This window comes from Apteryx mantelli, chromosome 17 (assembly GCF_036417845.1).
Source record: "Apteryx mantelli isolate bAptMan1 chromosome 17, bAptMan1.hap1, whole genome shotgun sequence".
Lineage (NCBI taxonomy): Eukaryota > Metazoa > Chordata > Aves > Apterygiformes > Apterygidae > Apteryx > Apteryx mantelli.
In genome coordinates this window covers 3,981,564-4,004,692 of record NC_089994.1, presented here as the reverse complement: position 1 = coordinate 4,004,692, position 23,129 = coordinate 3,981,564, and the positions used below count along the sequence as shown (strand labels likewise).

The 23,129-nt window shown below is 45.6% G+C and overlaps 1 protein-coding gene across 1 annotated transcript in view; it reads left to right on the top strand.

Annotated features, from left to right (window-relative positions):
- AIFM3 (apoptosis inducing factor mitochondria associated 3) overlaps positions 1-23,129 on the top strand; it is a 63,287-nt gene that overhangs the window by 8,746 nt on the left and 31,412 nt on the right. The window contains exons 2-8 of the mRNA XM_067307321.1: positions 5,563-5,776; positions 10,652-10,761; positions 13,240-13,349; positions 13,901-13,945; positions 14,191-14,287; positions 17,670-17,782; positions 20,400-20,486. Of these exons, the coding sequence (XP_067163422.1) occupies positions 5,563-5,776; positions 10,652-10,761; positions 13,240-13,349; positions 13,901-13,945; positions 14,191-14,287; positions 17,670-17,782; positions 20,400-20,486 (776 nt within the window). The remainder of the gene's footprint in view (positions 1-5,562; positions 5,777-10,651; positions 10,762-13,239; positions 13,350-13,900; positions 13,946-14,190; positions 14,288-17,669; positions 17,783-20,399; positions 20,487-23,129) is intronic.

Here is a 23,129-nt window from a genome sequence, read left to right as displayed (position 1 = left end):
TGCTGCCAGCCCCAGTCCTGGGCTCCAACCTCATGAATGTGTCTGGAGCATCTTTCCAGACCTTTCTGATTTCCTCCACTTGCTTGTTCTCTCTTGTTTTGGGTCTGACATCTTCCTTGCTGAGAAAAATATCTGTTTTCCTCAGTTTGTCTTGTACCTGCAGTCCACTCGTTAATTGGCACCATTATCAGCATGGTAATATTTCCAGCCTTCTCCTCTTCTTAGCTTTTGAATCAAGAGAAAATGAACAAAATCTTCTAACAGCTCCCATTCCCCGGGCTTTCTTTCCCTTCATAAACTCGTGGTTTTCTAGTTTCTCTCCATCAGTCCCAGTCATCCCATGTTTACCTTATCCTCAGCTCCCATAGCAATACCTTCCCTCGGCTCTCATCAAAATGTCATTGTTGTTAGTGCCTGTTCCATGTTCATGTTCACAGGAGCATATTCTGGTCTCCCCTGCCTGTAGAAATGGTCCCTTGGTCTTTCCACCTTTCCTGCCCTTGCCCCCCAAACCTGCCTGTCACTTTGAGTATTTGCTTTTGGAACTAACTATCGTTCCTTGCAAAACTTTAAGTCCTTTACCTCAAGGCATTTTGCCCAGCATTCATTTTTATTGCCTTTTTTTGTATTCGCTTTTCAATACTCTGGCTGCTTTGGGCACTAGATCTGGCCAAAGCCTTTTTGCATCAGTCTTGTTAATGTCAGGTGCTGATGTAAAAGTCCTTTCCCTGCTCCCCCTCACTACCACCCTATTTGTGCAGCTGGGATTCCCTTAGCCAGTTTGACAGTGCACTGAGAATGTATGGTAAAGGATTTGTCCACTCAGCTCTCTGACTCCTATCCAGAGGCAGGCATTGATCTGGCCCCTGGCTCTGTTGTTTTGCCCTACTATTTCCTTGCTAGATGTGTGGATTTGCTCTTGGCTCTACTAAAAAGAAAGCATGTTTGGTGGGCCAGTTTGCCAGCAATCAGTGGAATGCTGTCTTCTCCTCACAGTCTTTGGTGCCCTAATTTAATGTTGGTTTTGGTACCTTTATTTTGTACCGACCAACTACTCATTTCTTTCCCTTTCCACCCTCTTATGTTTGTCATTCTTGTCATAGCTCCCCTGACCAGGATGATGGGGAACTCCCATGGAGGAAAACTCCCCATCCTCTCCCAGGCGTCCTCCTCCTCCCAGGCTGACCTCCTCCCAGGTGTCCTCCTCCTCCCAGGCTGACCTGTAGGGTGTCACACCCTCACAGTGTCCTACTCCAAATGCTCTATCTTGTGCCACCTCTCTGACAAGGGGTTCATTTCTTAGATCTCCTCCCTGCTGTCTGCCTTGGTTTACAGTTTGACCTTTTGGCCTTAATTGCTTTCCACTGCCATTCTGCTTTCCCTCGAGTCATCTGCAATATTTTGGGAGGCAGGCATGCCCATATCAAAATGCACTGTCAGCAGTGAATCTTCATCTAGCTGCGCCAGAAGACAAGATAATCCTAGAGCAATGAGGCAGCCTTGGCTCAGGAGAAATAGCACGCTGTTCTGTGGTTCACCTCATCTCTCTCCCAGTCTTCTCAGTGTCGATGTTTTCTGGGTGTTGGGAGCTCTCACTTTGGGGAGCTTGACTGGTGTGTTGGGCTGCACATCTTGAAGGATGTGCCTGAACGCCTCTCCATTCTGCTTCATTAGGCAGCTCTCAAAGGTGGAGGCCTAAGAGCAGGGATGGGGTGCACTCTGAGCTATGAACAGTTTGCATGCTGCTTTTGCTGCTTGCTAAGTGAGTATTACCTAGCGTCCGCCAGGGGAGATTTCTCCCCATTGATGCCATATGTGAGCAGTTCCCAAATTAGGTTATGCAGAAAGTGGGGTCATGTACCCCCATTCCTGAGGAGTATGCTTGGTGTAAATACTCCCTGTTTCCACAGAACAAAGTGTCAAGAATGTCAGTTTATGCAGAGATTGTGCTTATTGCTGGACAAAGCTTAAAGATGAGGAGGACTATGACTAGTTTAAGGAAACAGTTAAATATTGATACCGTTTGTGGAAGGAGAATGTCCAAAAAAAAAATGCAATAGTGAAACATAGTGGCTGCTGCTAATTGAAATTTTGCCCAGTGTCCCCAGCAGTCCCTGTAGGTTGCCTTCCATACTCAGATTAAGGACGGATGCACTGGCATTCCCCTAGTGGGCTGCAGTTTTCTGTTTTCATTTCTGTCCTCTAGCCAAAGATCCTTCCCTGTCTTTGCTAGCGCAAGGGTTTGCTGCCATAGTGGCCATTCATAGATCTGTCTTGGGCTGGGTGAGTTATCCGATCTTGTAGCCTGCCACTCTCTTTCTCTAAAGTGGCTACTGGATTGCCTTGTCTGCTGGATTGTCTTAGCCACTTCCTTTTCTCCTGTCCTAAATGAATGGCTTTTCTTCTCTGTCCTTTGCTTTTATTGTCCTCTTGATTCTTTTCCAAGGAACTAGCATCTTAGGACTTGAAATAAATGTTGTGCTGCAATAGGCAAAGCTGAAAATACCTAGAGACTTTCTCTTGAGGTGGCAACACAGCGAGCAAGGCTCTTCATGCTCTTTTGGGTCACACTTTTCCCTTCCCCTTGCCTTTCCTTAACCTGTTTCTTTTGTGGGATTTAATTTTCATCATCTCCTGTATAGCTTTTCCTGTTCATGACATTTACAAGACTGGCAAAGCTAAATAATATCCTATTTGCTTGGGACGCTTCTTCAAGCTCTTGGCAATTATCTTCTGACTCACTATAAAACTCCCCTGGTGTTTATTATAAATATTAATAGGTTTAGTTTCATGAGGTCCCTGGGAGATAAAGTGATCTTTTATCCTTGTTTTACAGCTGTGGACCAAAATATAGTATTTAAAGTCAAAATTGTCATCTAGCATGCCTGGTTTTAGATGCTAGATCTGGATTTCTCAGAGGCCCTGGCATGTAGTGTTACTGTCCACCCAGCTCCCATGGTGTTTGGTCACCCAGGCAATGCTCAGACTCAGGGTATCTAGTCAGTCTCCAAGGAAGTGGTTGATGAGCAGGACCGTTAATGACCAATTCTGGACATTTGCATTTAAGTAAATTGATTAGCCTCAAATAGAAGCCCTGTGGGAGAGAATCCGGGTCTCTGGAGCAGTTTCCATTAGTCTGAGATTGTCCTTTCTTGTGATGAAATAGCCTCCTCATTTGATGCATGTTTTCCAGCTTCTGCAAGAACTGAGATGATATCTCATGTGGACCAGCTTCCTCTGATAGTCCTTTATCCAGTCTGTTCCCATCCAGCACTGTACGAGAGGTTCGGGATGTAGGTTCAGGCTTCCCTCCAGTGCAGGTGCACAGCAAGGTTTGATGTCCACTGCTCTAGCAGTGCTAGTGGTGGCATTTCCTGCATGTCCATCCTTTGGGAAGTGCTGCCCAAGCAGAGGCTGAGATGCCTTCACCACACTTCTCTTGCCAGGAGAGGGGAGCATGCTCCAGCAGACCCAGACTGTTCAACGCTTCCCTGTCAATCTTACCCCTTTCTGCCCCAGCTGGCCCCATCACAATGGGGGTTCCTCTTTCCAGTCCATGTGCCCCTCTAAAGCAGGATTTGACTCTTTGGACTCACTGTCCAAGTCCCCTGCCATCAAGGCCTGATCCCCCAGCTCCATCCTGGACATTTCCCCATCTTCTCCCTTCAGCCCCCATGTTCTTATATCCAGCATACTCAAGTGAATTCCCTTAATTTGTATTTCTCACCTCCTGAGGACCTTTATTTAGTTGCCCTTGCTGCAGCTGAAGTTCCTCCTACTTTATATAACACAAGTTCAAGTGTCTTCATGTTTGTTGGTGCATCCCACTGCAGTCTGCAGTCCCCCTATCATGGAAGCACCTCTCTCTGCTCCTGCTAGTCTCCAAGCACTGTTAGTTAGGTAAAAGGGATTCCCTTTACTCTGTTACTGCTTTGCAAGTACGACTTGATTCCCAGACAGAGGAACTGTTTCTGTGTGTCTTTATTACTGTGGCCTGGAACAACCCTTGTGTCTTCCCCTCATGGTCTCTGCTTAGGTCAGAAGGATGAGGGCCAGGAGGAGGACCCACAGCACAACCTGTGTTTATGAGCATGACTGTACTGGTGGCAGTAGAGAAGGGCAGATCATTGGCTGTGCCATTTCAAGAGGCCACGTTGCTTCATCACTGACTCCCTGATTGTTGCGTAGGTGTTGCAGCTTGGACACAACGTGTAGCAAAGCAGCATGACAACGGAGCTGTGAGAGGGCAGAGACCCGCTGGCTCTGGTTTCCATCTCTAACCTATTTCCTTCCTTACTGCACAGATTGCCTGTGTTGGGGTGGGAAGCCAGATCTGACATGTTGAGAAGAGAGCTGCAAAGGTACTGCAGAGCCTTGAAAGGTCCATTTTGAAACAAATTTCTGTGGATAACACTGATTAGAGCCAGCTGCCTTTGGCCAGTCCTACTTGTAGGGCACTGGCATGCTGGAATTTCAGCTGTCTGTGTCCTCTTGCAGTAGGTCAGGAGTCCCGCTGCACTGGCACACAGCAGCTCTCATGTGTTCCTGAGTGTCTGCACTTCCACAGCAGCTATCTCTGCATTCAGAGTCCTCCATGTGTGCTGGCCTAGTCATCATCATGTTGCTCAGCCCTATCTCCTCCATCCCCACGACTCTGCTGATGTGAGAGGCACCCACCAGCCCTTTCTTTACAGTTCCTCACTGCTGTCCCAGCAATTTCCTGTTTGCCCTAGTGATGAGGACAAGGATGGTGCTGCCCTTCTCTGCCTGCAGTGCTGCCTGTTTCCTCTTCACCCTCTGTTCTTCCTGGCCCACATGCAAGCTATTCTGATGGGTCCTCTGATCCTGACTCGCAGGTCCCTGAGGCACCTGTGACCTGCAGGCTCAGGAGGACCCTAAGCAAACTGACGTGTTTTGGGGAGAAGCAATAACAGGAGAAAAATCTATGGGGAAGGGAGGTGGGGGCAGCTCTCCATGCAGCGTTCCAGGCTAGCAAGACAATTCTTGCTTCTCCCATTTCATGCTGAAAATTCACTCTAAATTGAAAACCTCACATAGTAATAATGTTGAACATTTCTAATATCAGTTTCTTATTAACTGATCTCCATCTAACAAAGCAGCTGTATACAGCACTTGCCATACAGTTTTGGCTTTCTCTTTTGGTTAATTTTGTTTGCAAGCAATAGAAGAATTTTTTGAAGTCTGTTTGAACCCTACAGGCCTAGGCACTGCTCACATTTGACTGCCTAAAGCAATATTCCATTAAAAAAGACAGGAGTTTTGACTGATGGATTGTTTTCCACCAGTTACTAATGCCTACTTGCAAGAATATGTACTTTATGCATGCAAAGGTGCATGATAGAGGAAGAACAATGGGATAATGGACTCTGTAATCAAGTCAAGTTTGAGATTAAATGTATTAGCTTCCCAAGCAAGCCAACAAAAATGTCAGTTCTCATGGCATGTGTCAGCTCCTTTAGAAGTTCAAGGAAGTCAGGAGAGGCAGAATGACAGCAAAATCTCCTGCTTCATTTTAGTGAAGATTTCTGTTTGTTCCTGCAGTTGAAGTGAAAATTGAAGTTGTGATACCTGAGAAGGAGAGAAGCAAGGAAGAGATGTCACCCAATGGGAAAGCCAGTCCACTTGTTTACAAAGTCAATGGGACTGCCCGGCATTATCATCTTGAGGAACATCCCATTGCCAGCAATCCCTACCACAATCCAAAGGATGTGGTGGAAGCATCTGTGTGCCATGTGAAGGACCTTGAGAATGGACAGTAAGTGCCTAAAATCTTTACAGGAAATCTGTAAAAACTCTGGTGGCCTTATAACCCGAACTGTACCCATTATCTTGTTCTTTACAACTTCTGGAAATGATAATTTAATTTAGTAAAATGATTTTTGTTCTTTTTCTCCTATTAATGAAATAACATAATGGATGAGTGACAACTTCTGTTTTATACCAGAGTGACTGCTATTCTTTTGCAAACTGCCCAGTCTGCCCTGAGGCTCTTCTTAGAAAGACGTGGTGGTCTGTAGCATGACTTCTCAACAGACTCTGTTTAGCTTGCTTTAGACAATCCTGTTGATTGGTTTTAAATTTAGTGTTCTAGACTTAATAGCTTTACAAAACAGCATAAACGGAACAACCATGCATCAAGCTGATGGAGTAAATCATGTACTGCAGTGGAGTACTTCTGTGCCTTGTTTTTCTAGTTGAACTCATTTATTTCGACTTCTTTGTTAGTTGAGAATGGAATTTTCCAATTCTTTTGTTAATGGAATCACACTTCTGCTGTGTACAATTTCACTGCCCTGATTTAAGCGTTCTCTTAAGTCTAAGAAATGTATATCTCAGTCACTATGCTTTACAGGCAAGTGTTTTTGCTTGGGGTAGATGTGCCTTTTCTACAGCAAGTTCCGTTGATCTAATCTAACATTCAAGCTGGCTCTGTCACTGCATGAAATAAAGCATAGTTTGAAATAACCTTTTGCTCCAAAGAGCTTTGACTGATGTCAGATGTGTGGGAAATAGTAGGATTCTGGGAGCTATTTGCTTTAAATTAAACTATTACATTTAACTATATTCTAGAATCCCCCATGTAATACAAGCTACTTTGTGCTAAATTTAAGGAGCTTCAGGGGCTATAAATCAGTCTTGTTAGATAAATTTACCCAGGAATAAACTATGATTTTTAATTATGATGGGAATTAGAATTAGAATGTTCTGCATAGGGGTGTGTTGGATTCTCTGTTGGTTTAAATCTTTGAATGAGATTTGGCTGACTTTCTGAAATCTCTGCTGCAGCTCAGAGAGAAGTATTGGTGGTCCAGCTGGCATTGGTGAATGACAGTCTCTGGCTGAGAGGTTGAGGTGAGGAGTCAGTAAAGATGCAGTGAACTTTAAGGAAAACATAGCGGACGCAGGGCTGTGGGAGGGAAATGACGGGTAACCCTCCATCTACTGTTCAAGTGAGCAGCAATACCAAGGCAGGGGAGCATTATCTCAGGAAGAGGACAGGCACTTACTGGGATTGCCTCATAGCTGGAATGAAGCAAAAAGGGGAGACTATCCTGGGAAATATTAATTGCATAGTGCAAGTCCTGATGGTTAATCTGCTGTACTGAGTTTCCAGTGTCAGGATGTAGCCAAATGGCTTCTGTGATCGTTGCAATGAGGAGGTATCAAGTTTTCTTGGGAGGAGGTTCTGCTGACTTTGTGTTTGGTCCTGGTCACTAAAAGAGTGTGTTCTGCTTTGTTGCCCCTGCGCAAGAAGGATGCTGGAAAATTAGGGCTTAGATAAATACATTCAGTTATTAATGGACTGGAAAGCAGACAGTATAGTAGATTAAAAGATTAAAAGAGCCTAGCCTACGCTGCTGTTCACAGAGAAGATGAAGAGTGATTTGACTGTAATATGTAAGTACCTACCTCCAGAAGGCTATAACAGAAAGCGTCTCAGTCTAGCAGGCAAAAGCTAAAGCAAGGGCTAGAAGCTGGAGTCAGTCTGGAAAACGAGTTCACACTGCAATCATGTATGCAGTTAACCATTGAAAAATTTACCAAGTACTGCAGTGGATTTTCCATCAGTGGGCATTTCTAAATAGAGATTGGCTCTTTTTCTAATAGATTCAGTCTAGTTCAAAAGAGAGATAACTGCAAGAAGATTCTGTGGTTTGTGCAAGCAGTGGGCGAGACTGGAGGAGCGCCAGTCCCTTCTTGTTCTGCAGTTCAGATTTTCTGGGATGCTTTTTTAAGGACTGTGTTGAAGCACAGGTGTGTATGGGGCACAGCAGTTGTGCGGGCATCCCCATATATAGTTTTAGTCATCTCTAAGTTGTGCTAGTGGAGTTGCAAGCATAAGGTACTCTTTCTGCTCACCCTTGCTAACTTTTTGGATGGTCTCTGCAGAACCAGTAAAAGATTCTGGATTGAAAACTCTTGCCATTGCTATACCCAGAAAGTCTCCAAGTAGGCTAGCAGGGAATGGGATGGGGAGAACACAGTGTGGGTGTTTTGGGGTCAGATACACAAAGAAAGTATAGTGCTCCCTCACCTCATTTGCAGATGTCCTTCACAGGTTATAGCTGAGTTTTAGCTGGTGCTTCCCATGTGGAGAATGGAGCGGGGCAACAGGACGACTTCCCAAGTGAGTAAATAGCTCAGCTGGGAACACCTCAGTATAAATCACTGCCTCACTCACTTTTGGAATTAGCATGTCATGAGGTGTCTTGCTTTGTATTGCCTTCAAGGTGCCAGGTCTTGCTTTTGACTCTCTCAGATCATGCAGTTCCTTAGGTAAGTTGTAAACTCTTTCACTTATCTTATCTTTCTATAAGGTTGTGGTTGTCATTTAACGAGAACCACAGGTTTTATCTGAATTACTGCACAACTTAGGAATGCAGTAGGACTTGTAGTGGTTTATTCACATTGTGCTGACTGAAGGATGCCTAAGTGCCAGGTATCCTACACAGGGAGAGAGCAGAGCTGCATCGCTCAGGGATAGGGGTTCCAGGGCAATTTACTTGAACAAAATGTCTCCCAAGGGCAAGTCTGATGAACTGTGCTGCTGTTTTGGCCTGAGGTAGCAAGGAGCTTAAGCATTTGCCTTTACTGTAGTGGGATAATTCATGCAGGTGAAGCAGGCAAATGCTTGAAGACTTGTTCAAGGTAGGTTTGGGTGTTGCAGGTGAGCTCGTAGGCTGAACACTGGTCTCACCTCCACAGCAGTGAAGGAGACAGTGGAAAGAAGTACCTCTGTAGCCTGGGTGCAGGTGACAAGATAGAGTTACCATGTTACCCAAACAGAAATAAGCAAGTGTGCTCTGTTGCACAAGCGAAGTGAGTCTGATTCATCTGAGACCTAGAGACCTAACATTTATGTACAGCGCTCATGGCTTGCATATGGCCGGTACGTTTTTCTGAGCACAAAATTTGATGTGTGTACACCAGAGGTGTATACAGTACATCCTATATGCTAGGCTTGCTGTACTGATGATCCACTTAGTGCAATGGGAACAGTCAAGATTTTCAGATAAACATCAGATTCTGCTGGGACAAGATTTCTGGGTGGAAGAGAGGAGCTGTCCTCCTCTCTTCCACCCAGGGAAAAGGAGATCTGTGTTAGCTCTATGCCCAGCTCCCTGCAAGAGGAGGACTCACTCCGTGTCTCTCCTCTGCATTCCTTGACTGTTAACTGAAAGACTCTGCCTTAGGGAAATAGCTTCTGATAATCAGATTGTGAAGAGGTTCAGCACCTCACACAGGTCTGGAGATTGCACTGGCAGGCAGAGTGTATTGGGTGTTGTGGGCTGTTGGTTGGAAAGGGAGTAGCAGCATGGGGAGAACAGGAGGTGAGGATAGGACATGTTGGAATGAAGGTCTGATGGAGACATAGTGGGAGAGTAGAGAGCTGGAGTAAACTCCTCTTCAGTGCTGGGCAAAGTCAGTCTCATCTAAGAATCCTTGGGTAGACTGCACTGCCCCTATGGCTAGAAATAGTCAGGTGAATACACTCCACAGTGTGTGGGGGGGACTCAGAAGGCCTGAAAATTGTGAATTTTGTGTATAAAGGATTCTTGCTGTGCTAATCACACTTAAGTCCAGATGATGTGTTTAGGCTATGACTACAAACAGTTGCAGTTGCAAGCTTTCAAAGCGCACCTGCCTGTTTACTGGAGAACTGTGTGGTGATTAAGTTGGCTCATATGCAAATGTGGCTCTGGATGCAGGCATCAGCAGGGAAAGTAAGTCCCATCTGTAATGCAGAGTAAGGGCCAACAAACCCAGAGCAGGAAAGGAGGTTGCTTTGTGAGTTCTAGTGAACAAAAATTGCAGAGGAAATCAGCAATGGGGTCAAGTGTAGGTATTTGCTGTCCCGAGGTTTTTAACAGAAAAATGTGACTCGCATCGTTGATGCTGTGACATGACCAGAACCAGTCACCTTTGCTCAACAGGGCATGACTTGTTAAAGCTGACTAAGATTTCAGCAACACCTGATGACTAGTCTTGTCCTTTTAACTTGGCATCTCTTTCTGTGTGTTAGAGGGGCAGCTCATGCTTTGCCAGTGCACAGAAAATAGCAAGAGTGAGGCACCGACATACCCGAAGGCCAAAGTACACAGAGGAGCCAGAGATTCCTCTCCTGGGCACTACCTGATTTTCTAATTTCAGAAATGCTGTCTTTGCTTTGACTATCTGGGTGAATGGAGGCCTGGTAAGGATTTGCTGAGCTACTGCAACCCACCTCTTGCTCTGCAGGCACCAGGAAGAGATGTAATGCCAGTCTAAAACCAGTTTGGTTTCTAGCTCCCATTAGTCCTGTGGAACCCAGCAGCCACTTTCTAACCAGCTAAGTAGGGGCTCTGGAGCTACCTCCTAGGGAGGGTGCTGAGGGGAAAAACCATACTGCCTGTAAGATGGAGAAGATGCCACTCAGGAAACCAGCTTTGGATCAGACCCAGGCTGGGAACAGCACAGAGCGACTTCCAGAATCAGCTATATAACAGGAGCGACTGACACCAGTAAGTGAGTTAAAGGGAAGCAGGAGTTGGCCAGACCAGTGAACAAGGCTGTGGTACATAGTGAGATGAATGACTTTTACTGCCAGGTGGATGCTGTCCCATGTGCTTTCCTTGCTCTTTCTTCGTAGGATGCGAGAAGTGGACCTGGGCTGTGGGAAGGCTCTGCTGATAAAGGAGAATGGCGAATTCTATGCAATGGGACACAAATGTCCTCACTATGGGGCCCCGCTGGTGAAAGGTCAGTCTGTGTCACTTGATATGAGATTAAGGACAGGAATCAAAGCATCTGCAAAAGACAACCCTGCATTCATCCAGCTGAGCTGCCTGGGCATGGGTCAGTGCAGCATCTCATTGTCAGCTTTGGACAGGCATCTTCTTGGTGAGGGAAACTCATGTTCATAAAGCTGGGATGTAGAAGCCTCCTTAAGCACTTTGCCTCAAGCTTGGTTTGCTGATGACACCAGTTTGTCACTCCTCAATAGCAGGGCTGAAGTTTCTTTGGGTAACTTTGAAGAACAGAGCTGCACTAGTATCATTAAAGTTGACTTCTGTTTTGTTCTTCAAGTGGGAGCTGAACCTTTTTTTGACTGTGTGAAACAGCCCCGGCTCATTGTCTCCAAGCAAAGCTTGGTTTTACGAGGATTTTCATATTGTTCTGTTTATTGATTTTCTTCCACAGAGGAGTTAAAATTTTTCTTTAAAAGAAAAAGAATCACTTTCTGAGTTTTATAATTTTCCAGGATGCTCAGTCTTAAACACAAACCCACTATAAATCAAATCCTGTTCACAGGGGAAGGAGGAAGCTCTTTGGACTGATGGGATACTTTCTGTAACAAAAAGAAGTGTCTCTGGTTTACTGATCAGAGTGGGATGATGTACAATGGTTTACCATTTTGGCACTTAAGAATATGCATCGTGGCACTTTCCCACAACATGGGCTTCAAGTTAAATAGGCCACTAACCAAAACCCTGAGTAACAGCAGCAGGTGGTGCCAGCCTGGCTATGTGCACAACAAGTACTTCACTAAAACTGTGGTACTTTGCTGAAGGATGGATCTTGGGGAAGATGGCTAGCTGATTTAGCAGAGAAGCTCTTCAATCAGCTGGACACATGCAGGGGGACCAGCCTGCTTGCTGGTCTGAGGAGCTTGCTCTTTGGGAATCCAATCTGCTGATTGAAGAGTTTCACATCTGTGTGAAGCAAGAACTACTGGTGCTGGCAACTCTAGGTGCCATTCAGCCAGGTCCAGAGCATGTCCAAGCTGGCCAAGCTGTCTCACAGAAACAAGATCTGAGTTACAGTAAAGGCTGCTGTGACACAGAGAGTGGCCGCCTTCTCTGGAGAGGAATGACAGGACAGGGCTCTCAGCTTCTCAGAAGGGAGTGTTTTTTCTCTCTTGATTTGTGCATATCCCCTTTTGAATATGGACAAGTGGACCACTTTACAGACCTATGCATCCTTCTGAATCCCCTCCTTGCACAGCTGTCCCAGCAGGAATGCTGGATGCAGGCTGTCTTGCTCTCAGACTTGTTTAGACATCTCTGTCTGGGGCTAGCAGCCAGCTGACCAAGATAGAAGATCCCCATGCTGCTTTTCCTGTGGCAAAAGGAGGTGAGAGCCTGCCTGCCTGTCTGAATCCTGCAGGTTGATCCCTGAAACAGTGCCACTTGCCCAGGAATCTCTCCTGGGGAGTCTAGGAAATGCTGCAAAAGTAAGTACAGGGGCTTCCCCTGCATCCCCATGCGCGTTGAATGAAGAGGCTTGGCAATGTTGTACCTCAGCAAACAAAGGTGCAAACTCAGGACATGCCCAGCATGGCAGGATTGTAGCAGTTCACTCTGCCTGTGAGATCTTTTAGGCACAAATTCCAAAGTCTAAAGTAGCAGCCTCTGAGCAAACACTTGGAGGCATTTACAATGAGCAAAACTCTGTGCTTCAGACATGACCTGTCCTTTCTTGGTAGGGTACAGTCTCTGCTATGTCAGGATCTGTTCTGAAATATGCTTGCTCTAATTAAATTATGCTTTACTTGAGGCAGCTGTTTGCTCAGGGTAGTACCATTGTTCCTGAAGTGGATGGTGGTACTGAGACCTGTAGAGGTGACTAGAAGTCCCAGGAGATTGCAGCCCAAGGTCCTGCCAGAGAGTGAAATGATGTTCTGAACTCAACAGACACTTTGTGGAGCTGTGCTCAGAGACACCAGAAGGGGTCTGTCAGTTAGGGCATTTTAAAAGGGATCCCTCATACAGGATCCAGGTTGGTAACTACGTTCACCCTCTATCCCAAATTGCTGGACCAGTCCCACATGCAAATTAGAGAAGCCCATGTCAAGTAGCCAAGATGCAGTTCACCATCCTGGTCCAGATCCAAAGAGGAGCACAGCTGTGTGTCCTGCAGGTCAGTGACACTCATGGATGAATAGAGGAGTGTCATAGAGACATGACTGTAAAATCTGGGTTTTGAAACTACTCTGTGTGGAGTAGCACAGCTCCTGCTGCTGCAGGAAGCCCTGGGCAGCAGCCTCTGTCCTTCAAGTTGCACTCAGATTGTGAAGAAGCCCAGGAGCACTCCAGCACTGAGATAGCAGGAGAGAAACCTGACCTCTGCCTCCCATGGCCTGGCCAGATCACTGCAGCTAGATCTCAGCAGGGTTCTAGGGAGAGAAGGAGGCAGGTACAGGGAACTGCTAACTCTGCTCTACCATATTTCATGCAGGGGTTTTGTCCAAAGGAAGAGTCCGCTGTCCCTGGCATGGGGCTTGCTTCAACATCAGCACAGGTGATATAGAGGACTTTCCTGGCTTGGACAGCTTACCCAGATTCCAGGTGAGAGCTTCATTCTTGAAGCAAAGAGAATGACTGTTTGAATTGGGGTAAACAATCTTTGAAGGTGTGGAGCAAACATTTCCCAAGCACATGGTGGGATGGCAAATGGTGAGCATATCACCCATCCCTGCTTTCTCCCCACAGCTCCCATTGCCATTCTGCCTGCATCCATCCATAGGCATCAGACACTTCCTGGGAAGTTGAGGGTGGAAGTTCAGTCTAGGAGGTTTCTTATGTGTGAATACAGTGGTGCTGAGAAACCAGCTGTAAGCCTGGTTAAAGATGTCTGAGATAGACATCAAGTAAAGAAAGGTGGATTCTACATTGAACAACATTGCATGGTTGATGTTATTTGACAGGAAACGTGCCAGGGCCTTGAACTGAGGTGAGTGCTGTGAGGGCCTCTCCAGCTCTCACACAAAGCATGCAGTGTAGCTGAGCTGATGAGACCACTGCTCTTTTCAATAGTTCTTGCACAGAAGGAAAAATAACCCTCTTCAAACCAGACACACTCACTGTCCTACAAACTGCTGCTCTTCTGTCACCCTCAGGTGAAGATCGAGAAGGAGAAGGTGTACATTCGAGCAAGCAAGCAGGTGAGAGGCAGAGCTGCCATTGGTATCCCAAACACAAGGCCTGTGACTTGTTCTATGTGCATGTTGAGGGGGAAAAATATTTGGCTGAGCACGGGCTTGGAGACCTCCTTGGGCAAAAGGATGTGGTTGTTCCCTTTCTACCCAAGCTCTTTTATAACAACACTGGTAGTTGTCCCCACTCCTACCTGGTTACACAGGTTAAAGCTGTGAATGGATAATGACTGTTCTCACTGATCATGGCACAGGCCCTGCAGACACAGAGGAGGACAAAGATGATGGCAAAGTGCATCTCCTTGAGCAACTATAACCTGAGCAGTACCAACGTGTTGATCGTCGGTGCAGGTATCGAGTGGCATATGTTGAAAGACCAGTGTGTGTCCCTCTCTCAGGGGCGGTGTGCAGAGAACATGGTATCTGTTCTGGTATCTGTGTGCCGTTCACCTTCTCTCTCCCTTCCTGGCCTGGCCTATCCAAAAGATCAGACCAGAGCATCTTCTGGGGCTTTCTGACCTGGACATTGATAGTCCTTTGAAGATGCCCCTGTGCTCCTGGTCTGTGTAGCTTTGTAGTTCCCTGTCACAGTCCTTCATGGTGGGCACACTTAACCCTATTCCCTCTACACACTCCCTAGATACATTACTAACTCCTGATTTCTACAACTGATGAATTTAAAGTGCTCTCAAATGTTCCTGTGATGTAAATACACATTTGCCTTTTGGGGCCTGCACACCTCTATCTAATCCCATCACAGCTGCCTACTGCAAAGCTTTCACCTCAAGCCAGTTCTCTGAAGATAACTTCTTCCATCTTCCCAGTAAACATCAAATCCCTGCATGGAATAGCAAAGCTGCCAGGCCATCTTTTTCCAGCCCTTGTCCCAGCTCCTTTTGGAATTCCAGTCATACTGTCCCAATGCACTGTTAATAAAACTGGGCTCTTTCACCACTTTTGTGCAATTGGAGTTCATGGAGCTGGGGGACCAGGCTCTGGGAGCTTCTGTCTTCTGTATTCCTTGGAGGCACTCTGTCCTTCTCCCCTGGTGAGAGCTTGTACAACCAGCTCTGTGCTTACATCAGCTCCTTGTTGCTGGAGTTTCCATTTAACAACTACTACCCAAAGCAACAAGATATTAATAATGGAAATATTTCATGGAGTCCTCCTCATGTAACCAAATCTGGAGATCCAAATTTGATAGAGGAGCTTGGAAGAGGGGAGGCTGGAGGGACACCATGTACTGGTGCTAATGTGGTGTATTTTTTGTAAAGAACACAGGTTGCAGACCAAGATATTGAACCAATGTGCAGTGAGCAAATTCTGGGAGTTTTTGTCCAGGAACCTGAGAGTCAATGTGGGACTGCCATCTCAAGCGCATCTGCCATGCAGATTTTATGCAAAGATGTGCAGATTCCCTGACAACACTGCAACTGCAATGTGTGACAACTGGGCCCAGCTGCTTAGGAGTTGACACTTCTTTCTAAAACTGGAAATAATTCCATGCAACCTGGCAGCACTACACAATACAATTCTTGTGGATAGACTTATGGAGTGAATCCCATTTAGAGTTTGTCTGTTTCTGGAGTTGGTTGAACTCTAGGCTGGATCATGTCCTTTAGTGAAATGGCACTTGGTGAAATGGAAGGGGCTGGGAGGAAACAAGCTGTGCTGTGATAGATCTGGGGCTGGGAGGAAACAGCTGCTCTGGGCATGTGGATTATTCTCACTAGATTACAGCCCCTAAACCACCAAATCCAAGCTGTGGAAATGCAGAGCACATTGTGATCTGCCACTCCAACTAAGTCACAGCCCGAAGCCTGAGTAGAGATGGGAAGAACCAGTTTGGCCTGCTTTTCCCTTGCTGCTGGGCAGCATCTTTATCTTCCTTGTGATCCTGCTCTTTGTTGAATAAAAGCTGGAGTCTGACACTCATGCATTCTGAAGTCAGTGAGCCTATCCTGGGAGTAAGATGTGGCTAAATGAGACCAGCGGTAAGCAAAGTTACCCAACAGATAATGTTAACAGTAATTGAAAGAGCTTTCTCAGGCTTGAACAGCTGAATTTTCAGCTCTTTTAAAGACCAAGATCTAATTCTGGTCAACAGGAGCAGATTTCAAACCAGGGTGCATGAGGAAGAAGTGGTGAGAAAGGACTGCCTAACCAACCCTGTGTCAAGGAGTGAGCTGTAGCCCTGCCCAGAAGAGCTGAGGGCAAACAACAGCAGCCCATTGATTTAGTTTGCTCAAAGCTATCAATTGCATCCCTGCAGTACTTGATTCAGAAATGTCCTCTTCCATTATCCATGTTGAAATCCATTTGCATTTGGATGAGTTCTTTACTGTCAAAAATTTGAATGTGCGAGAAGGGCTCATTAGAGATTCAATACTGGAATCAGTGCAGAGTCAGTCCTTGCTCAGCGTGTTCTCCAGGCCACATGCACAAGATGAGCACCCTGCTTTCTCTTCTTCCACCGTTCCCTGGCTTCATCAGTAGGAGCATGGTGTTGACAAACCAAAACAGGATAGAGTGTCCAGGTTCATCTTCTCTTCATTGGTATTACTGAAACTGTGGCTCTTAGAATCTTTGTTATTGAACAGGGCTTCGTAGGCTGAAAAGAGACTCAGTCTTTCTAACTTGGATTTTCATATCTCATCTGTTTGGCCAGGTAAGAAGGGATGTGCCACATCAGGCTGCTTGGTTACAGGTGGGATAGCACACTCTCAGGTAGCCACTTATTTGAATGGGGCCCTCACATTATCATCCTCTGTCTCAAGCCTCTCATTCAGGGAGCAATGTTAGAGATCAGGCTTGCATATCACCTTTTTTTCTGGGTTTAAAAACAACCTCCCTCCCCCTGGTAAGAAATTACATACAAAATCCTCTATAGGAAAGTGTGTGACCAGCACTCTGGCCTGCATGGGGGCACACTGTGATGGAGGGTCTGAGCCCATTTTGGAGATAGTCATACATGTGCAGAAGCTACCGACAGTCACCTGCTGGCCCTTTGCCACTGAGGCTCTTGGAGAACTTTGTGCCCTGGTATTTGGCTATAAACTCATCAGGAACTTGGTCAACAAATGATTTTTGGAAAAAAGTTGGAAGAACCAGGGACTATTTTGTTTGATATCTTGGTCCTGCCACATTGCAGAGCTGCAGCTGTATGCTCAAGCTGAGGGACAAGGACTTCTAGGGTGCAGAGGGAGAGGCTGCAGGTGAATGACTCTTCTCAAACTAGGGGAATGTAATGGTTTGAGCATCTGCTCAAGAAGTCCCATAGATGATTAATGTAACATTCGCATGGACAGAGGATTCCTCTTCCTGCCTCGGACATGGAAATACAGATAGTCTCCCATGCAAATGGCTGTGTCCTTTCTTTAGAAGCGGCCATATGCCATTTGACTTAGGAAGTGCCATAAAGTAAGGTCAAGACTTATGGAAGCAGTGATTTTAGAATCAGTCTCTGTGTGGGATGCTAGGTTTAGGGGGCAAAGGGCTCAGACCCTTGGACACAAAGGACATAGGTCCGGCAGCACTGCTAACTCTAGGCCTCTGCCTTTGCAGGTGCAATGCCATATCTTCTGTTTTCTAACTTATCAAGTTCTGTTTCAAACCAAGAATGACATCTTGCACTTCCTGTTGAGAAACTGTGTCAGGATCACTGTTCTTAGCACTTGAGTATTTTCATCTGTCAAATACAACATATATATAGCTAACACTGGTCTTCTCTTAGGTGCAGCTGGGTTAGTCTGTGCAGAGACCTTGCGCCAGGAGGGTTTCTCAGACAGGATTGTAATGTGCACGATGGACAGACACTTGCCCTATGACAGACCAAAGCTCAGTAAGGTTTGTATCACCTTGAGTATGTCACTTTCCTCCTGATTTTTAAAATTTGCTCTAGGACCTTATACCACCATTATTCATTGCACCAACATGTTTCTTCTTCTTCATTCATCCCATCTCTCTTTTTCCTTGAATTTTCTGTTAGTGACTGAAAGATGAAACTCAAAAGAGGAATTGTACAAACTCTTAACTAAGAGTTCACCAGTGCAGAAACAAGGGCATTCTGCATAGGTCCAATAACAGCTAACTCAGCCAGCTCATGCCTGGATGGATCTGTTAACTTCAATTCTTTCTTATGTTTCTAGAACAAAATCTTTAGAACAATGAAATGGGACTTGTAAATCTTTGTTTCTTAAACAAAAAGAATTGTGTTGGCTACCCAAGTTTTTATTAGCACATGGTTCTTGCTGCCCAGTGTTGCTCCATGTTATAAGTATCCACACTGCTGGTTATCATCACATCTTGATTGCATTACACAGGTCACTTTCTCTGGCATACATCTCTTTTTGCATGCCAATTTGCAGAGACAGAATGATTTTCTAATATCATTTTTAATACTGATTTCTGGATCTTACTTGATATCAGACAGTAACTCATGCTGAACAGCAGCATTTGGTCTTGAAGCACGGAGATAACGTAAGAACAGGCAGTATGTGTATTCCCCCTTATGGCAGGGATGCTTATCTATAGGACTGGTACTCTACAACCAGAGCATTTAACTCCCCTTCAAGCCTCAAGGCAAAGTGATTGTCAAAGGAATGCAAATATGCACATGGCTTTTTGAGAGCTTTCAAGTCAGTGCTATGCATGGACAAGATATACTTGGAGTGGGGTGAGGAATAGCTGATTCAATCTGAATCGAGGGTTCACAGAAGTTGTGCAGGTGAGCTCTGAGAAGTCTGCAGTCATGGTCCCAGCCAGGCAACTCTCTGAAACTCTCCTTCCCCTTGTATAGGTGTTAATCTACCTGTTCTGTTCTCCCTTAAATAGTAAAAACATTGCACACAACAGATGTGTTATAACTTGTTAAACACCCCACTAAACACCTCTGGCTGCAGTTGCTTCTGAAAGGTGTGTAAAGCCCATATAAAAAAAAAGGTAGAATATTCTAGAACAGAATAGAAAAAAAGTAGGTTTTTCTTAATCCTGTTGTGAGTGGGACTTACCCTGGAAAGAGTCAATAAAGGAGGAATATGTAAAGCTGTGGGCAATGGACTTCTTGTCTCCTGAAACTCCAGCATTGTCCTTCCTCTGTTTTGCTGAACATCTGTTATCAATTCATCCCAAGCTCTCTCAGGACTGTGTTCCTCTTTGAGCCCTTTGGACCATGACCTGCTCCCTGGTGTGCTGACTTCTTTGTTCCCATTGCAGGAGCAGTGGAATGCAGTGAAACTCGTATTAGTTGTGTATTGCTATGTGCTGCCCTCGCTGCACACCGGCATGGGAACCACTGCTCCAAAGTCATGGGGGTTGAAAGTTCCTCTCTTGATAAACATTGGGTGTTGAAAGAATTTGCAGTAAAACCCCTATAACCCTGCACCAACTAAACTCTGCCTCAAGTCCTAGGATACTGCCCTCTTCTGAATACAGCATTATCTGAAGTTACATTAAGGGCATGCACTGCTGTGCCTCCACTCACCCTAGTCCCTGACCAAGCCATCTCCAGGGATAAGGAACTTGCACTTCAGCCCCTGATACGTGCCTGGTTCCAAGGCAAATTGGAGGCAGATGGTGACACCCTTGTTTCCTGCAGCCCCTGTCTTTCATGGGCCACACCCAAATGTCATGCCTGTGTGGGTAGATGATCCTGCTGCAAGTCCTATGTGATATGTTGCAGCACTTGACAATGGAGTGCGTATGGCCATGCCCATCCCCTCCACATTGCAGGTCAGGAGGGATGCACTGGAGTCTGGAGTAGCATGGGCTCGGGTCACTTAGTGCTCTGCTGAGTCCTAAGTCTCAGCTTTAGCCCACATCAGAGCTTGTGTCTACAGAGTTAAGAGGAGAGATGAGTTTGGGCTCAAATATGATCTCAGCCCGGCTTGCAAAGATAATGTAGATTTCTCTTGCCTGACTAGTGAAGGCCAGGAAGAGCAAGAACCTTTATCTTTCAGCTATAGGTGAGCAGATATGTGTCATAAATCTCTGCGTTGGCTTTTGAGGGAACTTGTGGTGCTGCTCAACTTGCATCTTTTTGAAACTGTTGCTCTTGGGCTTTTGTTAAAGAATGATAATAATTTCCTATTGCTCTTTTAGCTTCCATTTCCACAAGTAACTGGTTATTTTCCAAATAATGGGGCTTTTCTTTTGCTCCTCTGAACTTCTGCATGTTATGAGAAGCTAGCTTTAAAGCTTCTTCTTTAGAGTTATTCAGTTCTGCTTTAGCTGGTCAGTGCCACTGTTGCACTGAGTTAACAGAAAAGGAATCAGGACCCAATCCAATGTCTCATGAGGACTTTTACTTGAACAAGCTTTGATTCTAGTTTCTATAGAGAAAAATCTCTTAACCAGTGCTGTAAAGACAGATTTCAGGCTATTGCTAGCATGTGTTGGTAACAGGCATTTCTCCGCTTCCCTTTTCAACTCACAACTGTTAATGGGAAAATTGCTTTTTCTGCAGTCAATGGATTCCCACCCTGAGCAGATTGCCTTGCGCCCTAAAGAATTCTTCTGCACATATGACATCGAAATCTTGACTGAAATGCAGGTGAGGAGAGTAGCATTCATATGGTGCAGTCTTAGTGTGCCTGCAGAATGTATTTTGCAAGTGCTAGCACACAAAGACTTTGTGTTTAGAAAATGTAGCAGTTGTCTTTGTTCTTGGCATACTGATTTCCTTTGCAGAAATGTTAAAAACATCTCCCTTAATTCCCGTGTTCTTTTATGCTGTGGAGCTTAGGTTGCCTGTGGTTGTTCAAAACCACAATTAAATACAATTACACCTGTGGCAGGAAAAACATCCTATACAAACTCCATTGTGATGATGATTTCTTATCTGCCGTTTACTGAACACTCATGTGCATTTGGGTTGACCAGCTGGCCTCTAATCCAGATATTCTGTCTGCAAGCAGTGCAAGCGGCGTTTGTTTAAACATCTCTCCCCATTATTTTCTTTATACTGGGAGATCTTCAAGGATTTGTGAGATGGCAAGGAAGATGATTAAAGGTCTGGATTGGCTGAGATGTGGACAGGAACCAAGGGGACTAAAGCCTTAGAAATGAAAGAATTACTTCAGACTTAAAAATTAAAAGCATTTTTGTGGAAGGAACAGAGGCAACGGAGGAAGACACCTCTGTAGAAAAAGAGGGTGGAAGTTAGTGTGATGCTCTGTCTAGGCCCAGCAGAGCGTCACTGTTTCCTCAAGGACCTGTCTGTTAAATTACATAAACTGGCTTGTCTGAGGTGAAATAGAAGAGAGCTTCACCAAGATGAAGGGTTGTTCAGACAGAAGTGATCCGAAGTCTGGAGTGTGTGAGGTGGCTGCAGAAATACAGCTGCTTGCAGAAGCCAGGTTTAGGCATGAAATCCCAGACAGTGCCATGAGGAACACCCAAACCTGCTACTAGTCTGGCAGACCAGGAGGTTTGGGGTGTTTTATAGTGAAAGAAAGAGACAACAAATGTAGTATAAGTTATTTATAAACCATGACAAAACCACCAAATGGACATAAAGCTGAAGCAGAGGATAAACTCAGAAATGCTGTCACCTGTAGAGGGGACCAACAGGGAGTGACAGGGACAGACAGTTACAGTGCTCCAAAACAAATGACACGTGACCACCCTGTGCAGGGCATGTGAAATCAGGTGTTATTTGTTGCCCCTCTCCTTTGCTTTCATTTGTGCCCCCTCAAATATTTTTTGATTTCTTGCAGCTTCCCAGTTGACTCATTATTTTTTACCAGGCTCCATCTCCATTTGCTTGTGTTTGTCTGTCCTCCTTAGTAAGGGTGTCTCCCTCTCCGCATGGTCCCCATATGTCCAGATGAGCTGTCGTTGCCTGTGGGTGCTCAGCACAGTGCTGACAGATGTGGTGGTTTGGTGGCCGGTTTCCCTAAGCTATGGGAGCAGGACAAGTGCTCACCCAAGTACATCACTACAGCTTCTCCATGGAGGCACGTACAACCCTGAGGTGCTCCTGGAAAAGGAGGGAGCTCTGGGAACTGATTCTCGTGTGAAGGGATGAGCTCTGGCATGCTAATGGTATTGCTCCCACTGTTATGTGGGAGCCGAGCCATTCTCCCAGCTGGCAGTGCCATTTGGAAATGGAATTCAAGCTCTGAAGCGTTCCAGAGTCAACAGCTGGGTCCTGCCTTGGCCTGTTGGCTGCAGAGCATGACCACACTCACTGGCCCAAGTCAGTGAGGACGTACAAAGCCTCCTCATTACAATCCGTGATTGTCTCGCTCTTTGGTGTCATGAGTTCTTTTCTGTTGCCTGAGACACTGGGACATGGGTGTTCCTGCTGAGCAATCTGCAATCACTAGGTTTTCCTTGTTATTCATGTGCTTGCTTTTTATCTGTTACTTTTATAGGATCCTTCTTGCCTCTCCACTCTGGTCCTCTTTCTCGCCTTTGCACATTCACACAGCACAGCATGTAGGGGCAAGGATAGGGATGGAAACGGTGGGTAGGACAGACAGTGGAGGGAAGTCAGATTTAAGTCTCATGTGGGTCTGGACCTCTTTCCACTGTGAGAGGACAGAATCTGCCATAAAATTATGATCAGAGTTCATGATGATACCAGATTCTGAGACATCCCAGGAGCAATCAAATCCTGCTTTTTTCATAACATGGCAATTCAGTCCTTCAGTGTCTCACAGCCAAACAGGATGGGATCCCTTTGATTAAATGCAGACCTTGTCATCTGAGGAATGGCTCTTAGCTCCCTTTATAGGCTACAAGGAGTTGCACTTTGCAGTCAGTGGAGCCCAAGGCACAATGCTCTCCTCCTGTGGTGGATGGCTGAAGTATGACAGATGGATTAGGCCCTAGAAGTGTCTTTCTTTCCACTGACTACAGAAGGAGCATGAGGGGAAATACTGACATCTAAAGACAGGTGAGATGAAACCCATGTGTAGTGTCTGCTGTGGGCTGATATCGCTATGATTAATATTAGCATGCAAAGGCAGAAGCACTGAGAGTCTGTGCCAGGAGATGGACAGGTTCTTGCAGTTGCATGAATATGTGAAAACACCAGTCTTCTTTTAAGAGCAGTCAGTCCTTGTCATTTGTAAATACTTGGGTTTGTCAACCTGATGTCACGGAGAGGCAGAGTGGGAGGAGATGGAGGAGGAGGAAGGCTTGCCTAGAAAATCTGGAACTAGTTTGAAAGAGGAGCACCACGAGTGCC